Raw genomic sequence first — 19,465 nt, forward strand, 5'->3', positions numbered from 1 at the left:
TCATTATCAATAACACATCATTATAATTGTCATTATCATTAACCAATACTACATCATTATAAATATTATCATCATTATAGTAATAAATAATATTATAAATAATATTATTATTATGTCATTATCATCATTGTTATCAGTAGCATATCATTAAAAAGAATATTATTGTTATTATCATTATGACGATCAATAATATATAATTATAAACAATATTATTACTATTATTATCACTATTATTGATATTATTACTGTATAATTATAATATGTAATAATCCCATGTATTATAATACAATGTAATGTAATACAATGTAATATAACATAACACAATATAATATAATAAAATATAATATAACACAACATAACATAATATAATGTATTGTAATACAATGTAATGTAATACAAAGTAACGTAATATATTTTATTACATTACATTGTAATATAAGGTAATGTAATATAATATAATGTAATATGATATGATATATAATTATAATAGCAATTATCAATAATTATATATTACATTACATTATATTACATTATATTACATTATATTATATACTGAATTATAGAATATATAATTATATTATACAGGAAAATAATAGTAAAATAATCATTATTACTATTACTATCACTATAATAGTTTATTATATAATTATATTATACAATTATCCCATGTATAAGAATAGAATTAATAATCATAACAGCGATTATTGATAATTATATAAAGTATATAATATATCATATCACATCACCATATTATATCATAATATAATGTTATATTACATTATGTTACACTATATCATACTGTGTCACATGACTGTTGTATTACATTGTTATATTACATTACAATCTATTATACTATGTTACATCACACCACACTATATTACATTAAATTGTATTACATTACCTTACACTATGTTATATTACACTCTATTACATTACACAATATTGCACTATAATACATTACACTGTTATATTATATTATATTATACTATATTGTAGTGTTACATTACATTACATTATATTATACTACATTACATTACACTATGCTATATTACATTATATTACTCTGTATTATGCTACGTTACATAACATTATATTACATGACGTTATATAACATTATGTTACACTGTATTATACTGTGTTACATGACACTGTTATATTACATTACGTTATATTACATTACACTATGCTCTATTACATTGCATTATATTATGTTATATTACATTATATTATACTATATTACATTACACTGTGTTATATTACATTATACTATATTACACTACGTTACACTGTATTACACTATATTGTACTGTATCACATTGCACTATGCAGTATAACATTATATTACACTGTTATATTACACTATGCTATATTACACTATGCTACATTACATTACACTATATACTATATTACATTGCACTATGCTATATTACATTATATTACACTGTATTACATGACACTATGCTATATTACACTCTATTACACTATATTGTACTATATTACATTACACTACATATATTGCACTGTGTTGCATTACACTATGTTCTATTACACTGTATTACATTACATTACACTATATTATACTATATTACATTGCACTATGCTATATTACATTACACTGTATTACATGACACTATGCTATAATACATCATGTTATACTGTATTACATTACACTATGTTATATTACGCTACATTACACTATATAGTACTATATTACATTACACTACATTATATTACACTGTGTTGCATTACAGTATGCTATATTACATTATATTGTTTTGCATTACACTGTTATATTACACTGTATTTCATTACACTAAGTTACATTACATTATATTACACTGTATTGCATTACACTATGCTGTATTACATTACATTGTATTGCATTACACTGTTATATTACACTATACTGCATTACACTATGCTATATTACCTTATGTTATATTACATTACGCTACATTACATTGCACTATGCTATATTACACTGTATTGCGTTACACTATGTTATATTACATTATATTACACTGTATTGCATTGCACTATGCGATACTACATTATATCACGCTACATTACACTGCACTATGCTGTATTGTTACACTGTATTACACTGCACTATGCTATATTACATTATATTACGCTACATTGCATTGCACTATGCTGTATTACATTATGTTACACTGTATTACATTACATTATGCTATATTACATTATATTACACTACATTACACTGCACTATGCTGTATTACATTATATCACGCTACATTACACTGCACTATGCTGTATTATGTTACACTGTATTACACTGCACTATGCTATATTACATTATATTACGCTACATTGCATTGCACTATGCTACATTACATTACGCTACATTACACTGCACTATGCTGTATTACATTGTTACACTGTATTACATTACATTATGCTATATTACATTTATATTACGCTACATTACACTGCACTATGCTTTATTACATTATGTTACACTGTATTACATTGCACTATGCTATATTACGTTATATTACGCTACATTACACTGCACTATGCTGTATTATGTTACACTGTATTACACTGCACTATGCTATATTACATTATATTACACTACATTACACTGCACTATGCTATATTACATTATGTTACACTGTATTACATTGCACTATGCTATATTACATTATATTACACTACATTACACTGCACTATGCTGTATTACGTTGTTACACTGTATTACATTACATTATGCTATATTACGTTATATTACAGTACATTACACTGCACTATGCTGTGTTACATTGTTACGCTGTATTACATTACATTATGCTATATTACATTTATATTACGCTACATTACACTGCACTATGCTATATTACATTATATTACGCTACATTACACTGCACTATGCTGTATTACATTATGTTACACTGTATTACATTACATTATGCTATATTACGTTATATTACAGTACATTACACTGCACTATGCTGTATTACATTATGTTACACTGTATTACATTGCACTATGCTATATTACGTTATATTACGCTACATTACACTGCACTATGCTGTATTACATTATGTTACACTGTATTACATTACATTATGCTATATTACGTTATATTACGCTACGTTACACTGCACTATGCTGTATTACATTATGCTACACTGTATTACATTGCACTATGCTATATTACGTTATATTACGCTACATTACACTGCACTATGCTGTATTACATTATGTTACACTGTATTACATTACATTATGCTATATTACATTATATTACGCTACATTACACTGCACTATGCTGTATTACGTTGTTACACTGTATTACATTACATTATGCTATATTACGTTATATTACAGTACATTACACTGCACTATGCTGTGTTACATTGTTACGCTGTATTACATTACATTATGCAATATTACATTATGTTACAGTACATTACACTGCACTATGCTGTATTACATTATGTTACACTGTATTACATTACATTATGCTATATTACATTATATTACACTACATTACACTGCACTATGCTGTATTACATTATGTTACACTGTATTACATTGCACTATGCTATATTACATTATATTACACTACATTACACTGCACTATGCTGTATTACATTTTGTTACACTGTATTACATTACATTATGCTATATTACATTATATTACGCTACATTACACTGCACTATGCTTTATTACATTATGTTCTATTTCAGGGAGCAGCCAGCGAGGTTCGGGTTAGCACACGTGAATAAATTGATTTTTCAGCAATAATTTAATTGATTTTGAATAACAATTTCACATTCTGGAGCCCTGAGAGCACTCGAGCTGCAGCAGGAGAGCTGAGGGAGCACCCAGGGAATTCTGCTCATCAACTCCTGGGATAATTGATTGATTTGCTCACTTCTCAGCCGTTATCAACTTAATTACAAATTAATTCCTCAGTTAATTAATGGTCATCGGTGGGCAAAAGGGTTGGTGTGGTCCCAGCTGGAATTCTCTGGAACAGCTCACAGTAGTTGGAAATGATATAAAATAAATACAATAAAATGAAGTGAAATAAAATAAAATAAAAGATAAAATAAAATTAATAATGAAATAATACAAAAAATACAATAAAAGATAAAAAAAAGTGAAATAAAATCTAAAAGAAAAAATAAAATACAATAAATAATAAAATAGATAAATAAAGTAAAAGAAAAACTAAAACAAAAAATAAAAACAAAGTCAAAAAATAAAAATAAAAAATATAAAAAAATAAAAAATAAAGTAAAAAATTAAATGACAAAATAATAAAAAATTCAAATAATAAAATAAAATCATTAATAAAATTAAATGCATAAATAAAAAAATTTAAAAATATAAATAAAATAAATATAAAGAATCAAATAAAAAGCAAAATAAAAATTCAAAACTTAAAAAATAATAAAGTTAAAAATAAGTAAAAAATAAAAAAAATAAATGTGGAATAAAAAAGAAAATAGAATTAAAAATAAAAATAAAAAATAAATAAAAAAGAATAAAAATTAAAATAAAACAAAAACTAATATAATTGAAAGTAAAAAAAGTAAAAAATAAAACAAAAGTAAAAAATAAAACATAATAAAAGTAAAAAATAAAAAAAAAACAAGTAAAAAAAGTTAAAAATAAAAGCAAAATAAAAAATTTTAAAAATAAAAGTAAACTAAAAAATAAAAATAAAATAAAATAAAATTAAATACAATAAAACAAAACTAAAAAATAAAATAGAATAAAATAAAACACTAAAATAGAATAAAATGATACTAGTAATAAAATAAAATAGTGCGATAAAATAAAATAAATAAAAATAAATAAAATAAAAAATAATATTAAAATTAAAAAAAAATAAAATGAAACAAAATAAAATAACTTAAAATAAAACAAAATAAAATAAAACAACCGAGGCAATTCCAGGAGCTTTTGGCATTCAGAGGCTTCCCCTCTATCCGTGCTGGGCCATACCAGAGACCCCAACCCCCGCTGCCAATTAACAATCACTAATTCATTAACACCGCTAATTAATTAACATCGCTAATTCATTAACGGTCGCTAATTCATTAACGATCACCAACCATTAACGATCACCAATCCATCTATGATCACCAACTCATTAGGGTTCACTAATTCATTAACGGCCACAAATTCATTAACGATCGCCAATTCATTAACGATCGCCAATTCATTAACGGTCACTAATTCATTAACGGTCACTAATTCATTAACGGTCACAAATTCAATAACGATCGCTAATTCATTAGCTATCACTATTTCATTGACGGTCACCAATTCATTAACGATCGCCAATTCATTAACGATAACCACTTCATTAACGGTCACCAATTCATTAACTGTCACCCATTCATTAACAATCATTAATTCATTAACGATCACAAATTCATTAACAATCACTAATTCATTAGCTATCACTATTTCATTGACGGTCACCAATTCATTAACGGTCAACCAATCATTAACGGTCACTAATCCATTAGCGGTCACCAATTCATTAACGGTCACCAAGTCATTAATGGTCACCAATTCATTAACGATCACCAATTCATTAACGATCACTCATTCATCAACGATCGCCAATTCATTAACGATTGCCAATTCATTAACGGTCACTAATTCACTAACGGTCACAAATTCATTAACGGTCAGCACTTCATTAACGGTCACCAATTCATTAACTGTCACCCATTCATTAACAAGCACTAATTCATCAACGATCGCCAATTCATTAACGGTCACCCAATCATTAATGGTCACTAATTCATTAACAGTCACCAATTCATTAATGATCACTAATTCATTAGCTATCACTATTTCATTGACAATCGCCAATTCATGAACGATCACCAATTCATTAACGGTCACCAATTCATTAACGGTCACCAATTCATTAACGGTCACTAATTCATTAACGTACACCAATTAATTAACGCTCGCCAATTCATTAACGATCTCCAATTCATTAACGGTCACATATTTATTAACTGCCACTAATTCATTAACGGTCACTAATCCATTAGCTATCACCAATTCATTAACGATCACTAATTCATTAACAATCACTAATTCATTAACAATCACCAATTCATTGACGGTCACTAATTCATTAACGGTCACCAATTCATTAACGGTCACCAATTCATTAACTGTCACCAATTCATTAACGATCGCCAATTCATTAACGGTCACTAATTCATTAACGTACACCAATTAATTAACGCTCGCCAATTCATTAACGATCAACAATTCATCAACAATCACCAATTCATTAAAGGTCACTAATTCATTAACAATCACCAATATATTAACGGTCACCAATTCATTAACGATCACTAATTCATTAACGGTCACTAATTAATTAAAGATCACCAATTCGTTAATGATCGCCAATACATTAACGGTCACCAATTCATTAACGGTCACCAATTCATTAACAATCACTAATTCATTAACGGTCACCAATTAATTACCGATCACTAATTGATTATCTATCACTAATTCATTAACGATCACTAATTCATTAACGATCGCCAATGCATTAACGATCGCCAATTCATTAACGGTCACTAATTACTTACCGATCACTAATTCATTAGCTATCACTAATTCATTAACGATCGCTAATTCATCAACGATCGCCAATTCATTAACGATCGCCAATTCATTAACGGTCACTAATTCATTAACGGTCACAAATTCATTAACGATCAGCACTTCATTAACGGTCACCAATTCATTAACGGCCACCAATTCATTAACGATCGCCAAGTCATTAACGGTCACCAATTCATTAACGATCGTCCCTTCATTAACGATCGCCAATTCATTAATGATCACTAATTCATTAGCTATCACTATTTCATTGACGATCGCCAATTCATGAATGATCACCAATTCATTAACGGTCACCAATTCATTAACGATCGCCAATTCATTAACGCTCGCCAATTCATTAACGGTCACCAATGCATTAACGGTCACTAATTCATTAATGGTCACCAATTCATTAACGGTCACATATTTATTAACGGTCACTAATTCATTAACGGTCACTAATCCATTAGCTATCACCAATTCATCAACGATCACTAATTCATTAACAATCACTAATTCATTAACAATCACCAATTCATTGACGGTCACTAATTCATTAACGGTCACTAATTCATTAACGATCACCAATTCATTAACATACACCAATTAATTAACGCTCGCCAATTCATTAACGGTCACTAATTCATTAACGCTCGCCAATTCATTATCGATCTCCAATTCATTAATGATCAACAATTCATTAACAATCACCAATTCATTAAAGGTCACTAATTCATTAACAATCACCAATATATTAACGGTCACCAATTCATTAACGATCACTAATTCATTAACGGTCACCAATTAATTACCGATCACTAATTGATTATCTATCACTAATTCATTAACGATCACTAATTCATCAACGATCGCCAATGCATTAACGATCGCCAATTCATTAACGGTCACTAATTAATAACCGATCACTAATTCATTAGCTATCACTAATTCATTAGCGATCGCTAATTCATCAACGATCGCCAATTCATTAACGGTCACTAATTCATTAACGGTCACAAATTCATTAACGATCAGCACTTCATTAACGGTCACCAATTCATTAACGGCCACCAATTCATTAGCGGTTGCCAATTCATTAATGGTCCCCAATTCATTAACGATCACCAAGTCATTAACGGTCCCCAATTCATTAACGATCGCCAATTCATTAACGGTCACCCATTCATTAACGTACACCAATTAATTAACGCTCGCCAATTCATTAACGGTCACCAATTCATTAACGCTCGCCATTTCATTAACGATCTCCAATTCATTAACGTACACCAATTAATTAACGCTCGCCAATTCATTAACGGTCACCAATTCATTAACGCTCGCCAATTCATTAACGATCACTAATTCATTAACGGTCACCAATTAATTAACGTTCACCAATTCATTAACGGTCACCAATTCATTAACGGTCACCAATTCATTAACGATCACTAATTCATTAACAGTCACTAATTAATTACCGATCACTAATTCATTAGCTATCACTAATTCATTAACGATCACCAATTCATTAACGATTACCAATTCATTAACAGTCACGAATTCATTAACGGTCACTAATTCATTAACGATCATCACTTCATTAACAGTCACCAATTCATTAACGATCACCAATTCATTAACGATCACCAATTCATTAACGGTGACCCACTCATTAACGGTCACTAATCCATTAACGTACACCAATTCCTTAACAATCACCAATTCATTAACGATCACCAATTCATTAACGGTCACCAATGCATTAACGGTCACTAATTCATTAATGGTCACCAATTCATTAACGGTCACATATTTATTAACGGTCACTAATTCATTAACGGTCACTAATCCATTAGCTATCACCAATTCATCAACGATCACTAATTCATTAACAATCACCAATTCATTGACGGTCACTAATTCATTAACGGTCACTAATTCATTAACGTACACCAATTCATTAACAGTCACCAATGCTTTAACGGTCACAAATTCATTAACGGTCACCAATTCATTAACGGTCACAAATTCATTAACGGTCACCAATTCATTAACGATCACCAATTCATTAACGATCACTAATTCATTAACGGTCACCAATCCATTAACAATCACTAATTCATTAACGATCACTAATTCATTAGGTATCACTAATTCATTAACGATCGCCAATTCATCAACGATCGCCAATTCATTAACGGTCGCTAATTCATTAACGGTCACGAAATTCATTAATGATCACCAATTAATTAACGCTCGCCAATTCATTAACGGTCTCCAATTCATTAACGTTCACTAATTCATTAGCTATCACTAATTCATTAACGATCGCTAATTCATCAATGATCGCCAATTCATTAACGGTCGCCAATCCATTAACGGTCACCAATTCATTAACGGTCGCCAATCCATTAACGGTCACTAATTCATTAACAGTCACCAATTCATTAATGGTCACCAATTCATTAACGGTCGCCAATCCATTAACGGTCACCAATTCATTAACGGTCACCAATCCATTAACGGTCACTAATTCATTAACGGTCACCAATTCATTAGCTATCACCAATTCATTAAGGACCACCAATTCATTAACAATCACTAATTCATTAACAATCACTAATTAATTAATTAACATTCACTAATTAATTGACAATCATCAGCGCGCCAACCCTGTGGAGAGCTGGGCCTTGGGCTGAGAAAAGGACAAAACCCAAACCAAACCCAAAATGAAAACGCAAAAATGAAAAATCCGATTTTGCCTGTGGGGTCTGCTCCTGCAACACCTCCCGGGCAACTGCAGGGATGAAAAATTCCATTTCTTTCTCATTTTCCCTCTCCCTGCAAAGCAAACATCTGGCACAGCTGGGCCGGTCACACTCACACACAGATGTTGCCCGTGAAGTTGATGTGGGGACAGCGGTGGGGTTTGCACATCACGGCCACCACGGCGATCTGCAAGGCACGGAAATTCCAATTTATTGGCACAGAAATTAGCAAAAAATTAACGAGTTTATCGCAGGGCTCGGGGGGCTGGGGAATTCCTGGGGGAATTCAGGATGTTCTGGGGTAAAAGAGTTAGGGGAAAGGCATGGAAAGGGAAAAAAAAACCAGCAAATAAATCAAAATATTGAATTATTCCTATTAAATAGTACTTGATGTTTTCATGTTTTAGTAGGAATTGGGGAATGAGATGAAGAATTTGGGGGTTCAGCAGGAATTGGGGAATGAGATGAAGAATTTGGGGGTCAGCAGGAATTGGGGTCAGGGATGAAGAATTTGGGGGTTCAGCAGGAATTGGGGTCAGGGATGAAGAATTTGGGGGTTCAGCAGGAATCGGGGAATGAGATGAAGAATTTGGGGGTTCAGCAGGAATTGGGGTCAGGGATGAAGAATTTGGGGGGTCAGCAGGAATTGGGGTCAGAGATGGAAGAATTTTCGGGTACAGCAGGAATTGGGGTCAGGGATGAAGAATTTGGGGGTTCAGCAGGAATTGGGGTCAGGGATGAAGAATTTGGGGGGTCAGCAGGAATTGGGGTCTGGGATGAAGAATTTGGGGGTCAGCAGGAATTGGGGTCAGGGATGAAGAATTTGGGGGTTCAGCAGGAATTGGGGTCTGGGATGAAGAATGTGGGGGTTCAGCAGGAATTGGGGTCAGGGATGAAGAATTTGGGGGTTCAGCAGGAATCGGGGAATGAGATGAAGAATTTGGGGGTTCAGCAGGAATTGGGGTCAGGGATGAAGAATTTGGGGGGTCAGCAGGAATTGGGGTCTGGGATGAAGAATTTGGGGGTCAGCAGGAATTGGGGTCAGGGATGAAGAATTTGGGTGTTCAGCAGGAATTGGGGTCTGGGATGAAGAATGTGGGGGTTCAGCAGGAATTGGGGTCAGGGATGAAGAATTTGGGGGTTCAGCAGGAATTGGGGTCAGGGATGAAGAATTTGGGGGTTCAGCAGGAATCGGGGAATGAGATGAAGAATTTGGGGGTTCAGCAGGAATTGGGGTCAGGGATGAAGAATTTGGGGGTTCAGCAGGAATTGGGGTCAGGGATGAAGAATTTGGGGGTTCAGCAGGAATTGGGGTCAGGGATGAAGAATTTGGGGGGTCAGCAGGAATTGGGGTCAGAGATGGAAGAATTTTCGGGTACAGCAGGAATTGGGGTCAGGGATGAAGAATTTGGGGGTCAGCAGGAATTGGGGTCAGGGATGAAGAATTTGGGGGTTCAGCAGGAATTGGGGTCAGGGATGAAGAATTTGGGGGTTCAGCAGGAATCGGGGAATGAGATGAAGAATTTGGGGGTTCAGCAGGAATTGGGGTCAGGGATGAAGAATTTGGGGGTTCAGCAGGAATTGGGGTCAGGGATGAAGAATTTGGGGGTCAGCAGGAATTGGGGTCAGGGATGAAGAATTTGGGGGTCAGCAGGAATTGGGGTCAGAGATGGAAGAATTTTCGGGTACAGCAGGAATTGGGGTCAGGGATGAAGAATTTGGGGGTTCAGCAGGAATTGGGGTCAGGGATGAAGAATTTGGGGGTTCAGCAGGAATTGGGGTCAGGGATGAAGAATTTGGGGGGTCAGCAGGAATTGGGGTCAGAGATGGAAGAATTTTCGGGTACAGCAGGAATTGGGGTCAGGGATGAAGAATTTGGGGGTCAGCAGGAATTGGGGTCAGGGATGAAGAATGTGGGGGTTCAGCAGGAATTGGGGTCAGGGATGAAGAATTTGGGGGTTCAGCAGGAATCGGGGAATGAGATGAAGAATTTGGGGGTTCAGCAGGAATTGGGGTCAGGGATGAAGAATTTGGGGGTTCAGCAGGAATTGGGGTCTGGGATGAAGAATTTGGGGGGTCAGCAGGAATTGGGGAATGAGATGAAGAATTTTCGGGTTCAGCAGGAATTGGGGTCAGGGATGAAGAATTTGGGGGTTCAGCAGGAATTGGGGTCAGGGATGAAGAATTTGGGGGTTCAGCAGGAATTGGGGTCTGGGATGAAGAATTTGGGGGTTCAGCAGGAATTGGGGTCAGGGATGAAGAATTTGGGGGGTCAGCAGGAATTGGGGTCTGGGATGAAGAATTTGGGGGTTCAGCAGGAATTGGGGTCAGGGATGAAGAATTTGGGGGTTCAGCAGGAATTGGGGTCAGGGATGAAGAATTTGGGGGTTCAGCAGGAATTGGGGAATGAGATGAAGAATTTGGGGGTTCAGCAGGAATTGGGGAATGAGATGAAGAATTTGGGGGGTCAGCAGGAATTGGGGTCAGGGATGAAGAATTTGGGGGTTCAGCAGGAATTGGGGTCAGGGATGAAGAATTTGGGGGTTCAGCAGGAATTGGGGTCAGGGATGAAGAATTTGGGGGTTCAGCAGGAATTGGGGTCAGGGATGAAGAATTTGGGGGTTCAGCAGGAATCGGGGAATGAGATGAAGAATTTGGGGGTTCAGCAGGAATTGGGGTCAGGGATGAAGAATTTGTGGGTTCAGCAGGAATTGGGGTCAGGGATGAAGAATTTGGGGGGTCAGCAGGAATTGGGGAATGAGATGAAGAATTTTCGGGTTCAGCAGGAATTGGGGTCAGGGATGAAGAATTTGGGGGTTCAGCAGGAATTGGGGTCAGGGATGAAGAATTTGGGGGTTCAGCAGGAATTGGGGTCAGGGATGAAGAATTTGGGGGTTCAGCAGGAATTGGGGTCTGGGATGAAGAATGTGGGGGTTCAGCAGGAATTGGGGTTAGGGATGAAGAATTTGGGGGTTCAGCAGGAATTGGGGTCAGGGATGAAGAATTTGGGGGTTCAGCAGGAATTGGGGAATGAGATGAAGAATTTGGGGGTTCAGCAGGAATTGGGGTCAGGGATGAAGAATTTGGGGGTTCAGCAGGAATTGGGGTCAGGGTTGAAGTATTTGGGGGTTCAGCAGGAATTGGGGTCTGGGATGAAGAATTTGGGGGTTCAGCAGGAATTGGGGTCTGGGATGAAGAATGTGGGGGGTCAGCAGGAATTGGGGTCAGAGATGGAAGAATTTTCGGGTACAGCAGGAATTGGGGTCAGGGATGAAGAATTTGGGGGTTCAGCAGGAATTGGGGTCAGGGATGAAGAATTTGGGGGGTCAGCAGGAATTGGGGTCTGGGATGAAGAATTTGGGCGGTCAGCAGGAATTGGGGTCAGGGATGAAGAATTTGGGGGTACAGCAGGAATTGGGGTCAGAGATGGAAGAATTTTCGGGTACAGCAGGAATTGGGGTCAGGGATGAAGAATTTGGGGGTTCAGCAGGAATTGGGGTCAGGGATGAAGAATTTGGGGGGTCAGCAGGAATTGGGGAATGAGATGAAGAATTTGGGGGGTCAGCAGGAATTGGGGTCTGGGATGAAGAATTTGGGGGGTCAGCAGGAATTGGGGTCAGGGATGAAGAATTTGGGGGGTCAGCAGGAATTGGGGTCTGGGATGAAGAATTTGGGGGGTCAGCAGGAATTGGGGTCAGAGATGGAAGAATTTTCGGGTACAGCAGGAATTGGGGTCTGGGATGAAGAATTTGGGGGTTCAGCAGGAATTGGGGTCAGGGATGAAGAATTTGGGGGTTCAGCAGGAATTGGGGTCAGGGATGAAGAATTTGGGGGGTCAGCAGGAATTGGGGTCAGAGATGGAAGAATTTGGGGGTACAGCAGGAATTGGGGTCAGACACTGATGAATTTGGGGGTTCAGCAGGAATTGGGGTCAGAGATGGAAGAATTTGGGGGTTCAGCAGGAATTGGGGTCTGGGATGAAGAATTTGGGGGTTCAGCAGGAATTGGGGTCAGAGATGGAAGAATTTTCGGGTACAGCAGGAATTGGGGTCAGGGATGAAGAATTTGGGGGTACAGCAGGAATTGGGGTCAGACACTGAGGAATTTGGGGGTTCAGCAGGAATTGGGGTCAGGGTTGAAGAATTTGGGGTTTTACACTGAAATGGAGGAACTGCTCTATTGAAAATTTCCATCTCGACGTGGACACAATTCCCATTTTTTCCTCAGACAATCTCTGGATATTTTGGATTGGAATCCCCTCCAATCCCAATCCCAATCCCAACCCCAACACCTTCCACCACCCCAGAGTTTCTCCAAGCCCTTTCCAACCTTCCCAAGGACCCTTCCAAGACTGGAACAACCCTAGGAAAACCTCCACGGAAAAAAACCTTCCTCCCCCCACCCCCCCCCCCACCCCAAAAAAAAAAAAATAAATCCCAAAAAACTCTTCCCGCCGTGGGGACGGAAAAATCCAACGGGTTGAGGTGGGAATTGAACCCAAATTTGGGGTTGGGAACGGGAAAGGTGTGGGGAAAGGAGGGAGAAATCCCATTTATCTCACCCCGCTGGCAGTCCTGATGGGCTTGGCCTTGAGTTTTGGGAGCAGAACCTTCCGGAATTGCGGAGGCACGGCCGCGATGATGTCGACGAGCCGGGGCTGCGCCTTCAGCCCGTACTTGGCCGAGGTTTTGGTCTTCAGCCTGCAACCAAAAAAAAAAAAAAAACAAAACAAAAAACAAACAAAAAAAAAAGATCACCAAAATCACCAAATTCTGCCCTCATTTCCACCAGTGCCTCACGGATCCAGGAGAGTTCCTCCAATTCTGCTCTCCGGGAAGAAACATCCAAAACCGAACCGCGTTAAAAACGTCGGAAAATCGACCCAAAAACTGAGGTTGGGTTTTTTTGATTTCCTTCTGAATTTGGGTTTGTCCTGATTTTTGTGCAGGCTGGGAAGGCCTGGTCCATTTGCAGGGATAATTCCTGATTGAGGTTTTAATTCCTGATGGTGATTAAATTAATTTAACCCTTACACACCCGGCCCGTTGCACAGTTCATCTCCAAGGCAATTCCCAGCAGGTATTTCCAGGGAAAAGTTGAAAATTATGGCAGTAAAGTGGGAAAAGTGGGGAAAATTCAGGGGGGTTTTTTCTGCATAAATAAAGGCGGGGAGAAATTTCTGTGAACAACAAATTTAAGTTTTAGAACTTCATATAAATGGGGAAAAAATTTCTGCGAACACCAAATTCAGGTTTTCTAACTTCACATAAATATTCACATAAATTTCTCTAAACACCAAATTCAGATTTTCTTAATTCCCATAAATAACAGAAGAAGAAATTTGTGTAAACACCAAATTCAGGTTTTCTAACTTCACATAAATGGAGAAAAAATTTTTGAAAATACCAAATTCAGGTTTTCTTACTTTACGTAAATAAAAGAAGAAGAAATTTCTGAAAACAACAAGTTCAGGTTTTCCTACTTCAGAGAAATAAAAGAAGAAGAAATTTCTCTAAACACCAAATTCAGGTTTTCTTAATTCCCATTAAGGAGGAAAAAAATTCTGCAAACACCAAATTCAGGTTTTCTTAATTCCCATAAAGGGGGAAGAAATTTCTGTGAACACCAAATTCAGGTTTTCTTACTCCACGTAAATAAAAGAGGAAAAAAATTCTGCAAACACCAAATTCAGGTTCTCTTACTCCACATAAATATTCACATAAATTTCTCTAAACACCAAATTCGGGTTTTCTTACTTCACATAAATAAAAGAAGAAGAAATTTCTCTAAACACCAAACTCAGGTTTTCTTAATTCCCATTAAGGGGGAAAAAATTTTTGAAAATACCAAATTCAGGTTTTCTTACTTTACGTAAATAAAAGAGGAAGAAATTTCTGAAAACAACAAGTTCAGATTTTCTTAATTCCCATAAATAACAGAAGAAGAAATTTGTGTAAACACCAAATTCGGGTTTTCTTACTTCACATAAATAAAAGAAGAAGAAATTTCTCTAAACACCAAATTCAGGTTTTCTAACTCCACATAAACAGTGAAAAAATTCTGCAAACACCAAATCCAGGTTTTCTTAATTCCCATAAAGGGGGAAGAAATTCCTTCAGACAAATCCAGGTTTTCTTACTCCACAAACATGAACAAAAAATGAGTTTCTGCCAATAAATTTGGGTGTGACCCACTGCTAAAAAAAAAAATCAGATTAAATATTATTTCTGTATTAATATTTCCTTTTCCTGATGGATTTGGGAGTACTGAGGGATGGACAGAGATGGGGAAAAAAAATAAAACTAAAAAAAAAAAAAAAAAAAAAAAAAAGGCACTGACTTGTTGAGATCCACATGTGTGCCCTGCTGGTGAGCCTGCAGGAGCTGCTGGATGATGTCAGTGATGGTCATCACCATCAGCTCGGCCTGGCTGAGATCTCCTGCAAACGGGGGGCAGGAAAAATGGGGGGAGAGGGGGGAAATGGGGGGAGAGAGGGGGGAAATGGGGGGAGAGAGGGGGGAAAATGGGGGGAGAGAGAGGGGAAAAATGGGGGGAGAGAGGGGGGAAAAATGGGGGGAGAGAGGGGGGGAAATGGGGGGAGAGAGGGGGGAAAATGGGGGGAGAGAGGGGGGGAATGGGGGGAGAGAGGGGGAGAAATGGGGGGAGAGAGGGGGAGAAATGGGGGGAGAGAGGGGGAAAAATGGGGGGAGAGAGGGGGGAAAATGGGGGAGAGAGGGGGGAAAAATGGGGGGAGAGAGGGGGGGAATGGGGGGAGAGAGGGGGGAAATGGGGGGAGAGAGGGGGGAAATGGGGGGAGAGAGGGGGGAAAAATGGGGGGAGAGAGGGGGGGAATGGGGGGAGAGAGGGGGGGAAATGGGGGGAGAGAGGGGGGGAAATGGGGGGAGAGAGGGGGGAAAATGGGGGGAGAGAGAGGGGGAAAATGGGGGGAGAGAGGGGGGAAAAATGGGGGGAGAGAGGGGGGAAAAATGGGGGGAGAGAGGGGGGGAAATGGGGGGAGAGAGGGGGAGAAATGGGGGGAGAGAGGGGGAAAAATGGGGGGAGAGAGGGGGGAAAATGGGGGGAGAGAGGGGGGAAAAATGGGGGAGAAAAAATGGGGGTGAGAAAAAATGGGGGGGAGGGAAGAAATGGGGGGAGAGGGAGGAGAAATGGGAGGAAAGGGAGGAAAAATGGGGGAGAGGGAGGAAAAAATGGAGGCAGAAAGAAAAAATGGGGGGAGAAAGAAAAATGGGGGGAGAAAGAAAAATGGGGGGAGAGAAAAAAATGGGGAGAGATAAAAAAATGGGGGGAGAGGGAGGAAAAAATGGGGGGAGAGGGAGGAAAAAATGGGGGGAGAGAGAAAAATGAGGAAAAAAACAGGGGAAAAAATGAGGAGAAAAGGGAAAAAAAACCAGGAAAACCAAAGGAAAATGGGAGAGGAACACGGGAAAAAAACGGGAGAGAACAGGGGGGAAATGAGGGGAAACAGAAAAAAAAGGGGAAAAAGAGGGGGGGAGATGGGGGGGGGGAGAACAGGGGGAAACAGAAAATAAACAGGAAAAAAAAGGGAAAAACGGGGGAGGGGGGGGGGACAGGAAGAACAGGAGGAAACAGAAAAATACCGGGAAAAAATGGGGGGAAAAAAGGGGAAAACAGGGGGGAAATGGGGGGAAACCACAGGAAAATCGAAGGGGGAAACAGGGAAAACGGGGGGAAGGGGAAAAAAAGGGGGGGGGGAAATGGGAGAAAAAGCAGGGGGAAAGAGGGGGAAAAAGGGGTAAAAATGGGGGGGGAAAGGTGGAGAGGAAAATAGAGAAGAGTCAGAGATTTTTTCCAGCTTGTCACAGCCCAGGGCTGGTCTGAAATTCCTGCCGAGTCCCCGCCATGTCCCCAAGTGCCACATCCCCGGGGATTTTAAATGCACCCGCAGGGATGGAGGCTCCAGCACTGCCCCGGGCAGCTGTGCCGGGGCTGGAGAGCCCTTGAAGGGAAGGAATTCCTCCCGTTATCCCGCCTGAAGCTGCCCTGGTACGATTTGAAGCCGTTTTCCCTCACGTTGTCCCTGCTCCCTGGGACCCCCCCCACCCCCTCAGGCTGTCCCCTCCTGTCAGGGAGTTGTGCACAAGGTCCCACCCTGAGCCTCCTTTCCTCCAGGCTGAACACCCCCAGCTCCCTCAGCCGCTCCATTCTCTGTCCCGGACACGCTCCAGCCCCTCAGGTGCTATTTTGTTTTTTGTTTTTGTTTTTTTTTTTTTACCTTTCCCGCTTTTCCTTTTCTGCTTCATCCCGGCGGATGTCGCGGCCTAGCCCGTCGCGCTGCCGTAAAGCAGCACCTCCGCGCTGCCGTAAAGCAACAACACCGCCCTGCACCGTCGCGAAAGCGCCGTAAAGCGCAGCGCAGCACAAGGGGTGCAGTTCCGCCACCAACCACCTGGGGGCGCCAGGACCTCACGGAACACACCCCCGGATTTTTTTTTTTTTTGGGGGGGGGGGGGGTGGGGGGGAAATCCCGGGAATTTGGGATTTTTGAGGGTTCCCCCCCCCCGGGATTTGGGGAGGGGGATTGGGGTTCCCCCGGTCCCCCTGCCCGTGTCACCCCCGTTGAGACGCTCGGTTGGATGGTATTTGTAGAAAGTCGCGGTGTCAGGTGAATGCAGAGTCTCCTGGATTGAGGAATCAATCAAAGAATCAATCAAGGAATCAATCAAAGAATCAATCAAGGAATCAATCAAAGAATCATGGAATTAGGGAATCAAGGTGTCAGGTGAACGCAGGGTCGCCTGGATCAAGGAATCAATCAAAGAATCATGGAATTATGGGATCAAGGCATCTGGGAATGGCAGAATCACTAAATCAGTGTCAGAGAGTCACAGAATCTGAGAAGTGCAGAATGATGGAATTGTGGAATCACAGAGTCATGGAATCTCAGAGCCGCAGAGTGAGAATCACAAAATCATGGAATCACAGACTCCCAGAATCCCAGAACTGTAAAATTATGGAATCACAGAATCACAGTGTCAGAGAGTCACAGAATCTCGGAATCGTAGAGTGATGGAATCACGGAATTACAGAGTCTCAGACTCAATCACAGAATCACAAAATCACGGAACCACAAAGTCAGGGATTCACAGACTCCCAGAATCCCAGAACCACAGAGCCATGGAATCACAGAATATCGGACACACAGAATCACAGAGCTGCAGAATCAGTCATGGACTAATGGAATCACAGAATCAGAGCATCATGGAATCACAGAATTACAGAATCGTGGAATTACAGAACCACAGAATCGTGGAATTATGGAATCACAGAGTCACAGAGCTGCAGAATCATAGAATCATGGAATTACAGAATCACAGAATCAGAGGATCACAGTCTCACAAAATCACAGGACCAGAGAATCATGGAATTACAGATTCAGAGAATTACAGATTCACAGAATTACAGAATCACTGATTTACAGACTCAAAGGATTACAGAATCACAGAATCATGGAATTGCAGATCCCACAGAACTACAGAATTAGAGAATCACGGAATCACAGGATCATGGAATCACAGATTCACAGGATCATGAAATCACAGTCTCACAAAACGACAGGACTGCAGAATCAGAGAATAAAGGGATCAGAGAATTGTAGCATTACAGAATCAAGGAATCACAGACTCATAAAATCACAAAGTCACAGACTCACTCAATCACAGAATCTCAGACTCACAGAACCCCAGATTTGCAGATTCCCAGAACCCCAGGATGGGTCAGGCTGGAAAGGATCACAGTGCCACCATCAGTGACATCCCTGGTGCCACCTCCCTGCTCCAGCAGGGCCATCCCAGAGCTCAGGGCACAGGATTGTGTCCAGATCATTCTGGAATATCCCAGTGAGGAGACTCCAGACCCTCTCTGGACAATCTGTTCAGTGCTCAGTCACTGCACAGGGAAGAAGTTCTGTCTCCTGTCCAGGTGGAACTTGCTGGGATCAGTTCCTGCCCGTTCCCCTGGTGCCATTGCTGGGCCCTGGAGCAGAGCCTGGGCCCTGCTCTGAGCCCTCCCTGCACACAGGGACACTCAG

The 19,465-nt window shown here is 39.3% G+C and overlaps 1 protein-coding gene across 3 annotated transcripts in view; it reads right to left on the reverse strand.

The window, feature by feature from the left end:
* Nucleotides 1-17,829, reverse strand: part of ELP3 (elongator acetyltransferase complex subunit 3) — a 112,472-nt gene extending 94,643 nt beyond the window's left edge. For 2 of the 3 annotated variants that reach the window (XM_062489592.1, XM_062489591.1), the window contains exons 1-4: nucleotides 17,651-17,829; nucleotides 15,736-15,835; nucleotides 13,958-14,096; nucleotides 9,513-9,583 (exon numbers count right to left, since the gene is read on the reverse strand). In XM_062489592.1, coding sequence (XP_062345576.1) covers nucleotides 9,513-9,583; nucleotides 13,958-14,096; nucleotides 15,736-15,835; nucleotides 17,651-17,678 — 338 coding nt within the window. In that variant the 5' untranslated portion in view covers nucleotides 17,679-17,829. The remainder of the gene's footprint in view (nucleotides 1-9,512; nucleotides 9,584-13,957; nucleotides 14,097-15,735; nucleotides 15,836-17,650) is intronic. The other variant, XM_062489593.1, reaches the window with a different exon arrangement.
* Nucleotides 17,830-19,465: the final 1,636 nt, after the last annotated feature.

The sequence above is a fragment of the Cinclus cinclus genome, chromosome 3 (assembly GCF_963662255.1).
Source record: "Cinclus cinclus chromosome 3, bCinCin1.1, whole genome shotgun sequence".
Lineage (NCBI taxonomy): Eukaryota > Metazoa > Chordata > Aves > Passeriformes > Cinclidae > Cinclus > Cinclus cinclus.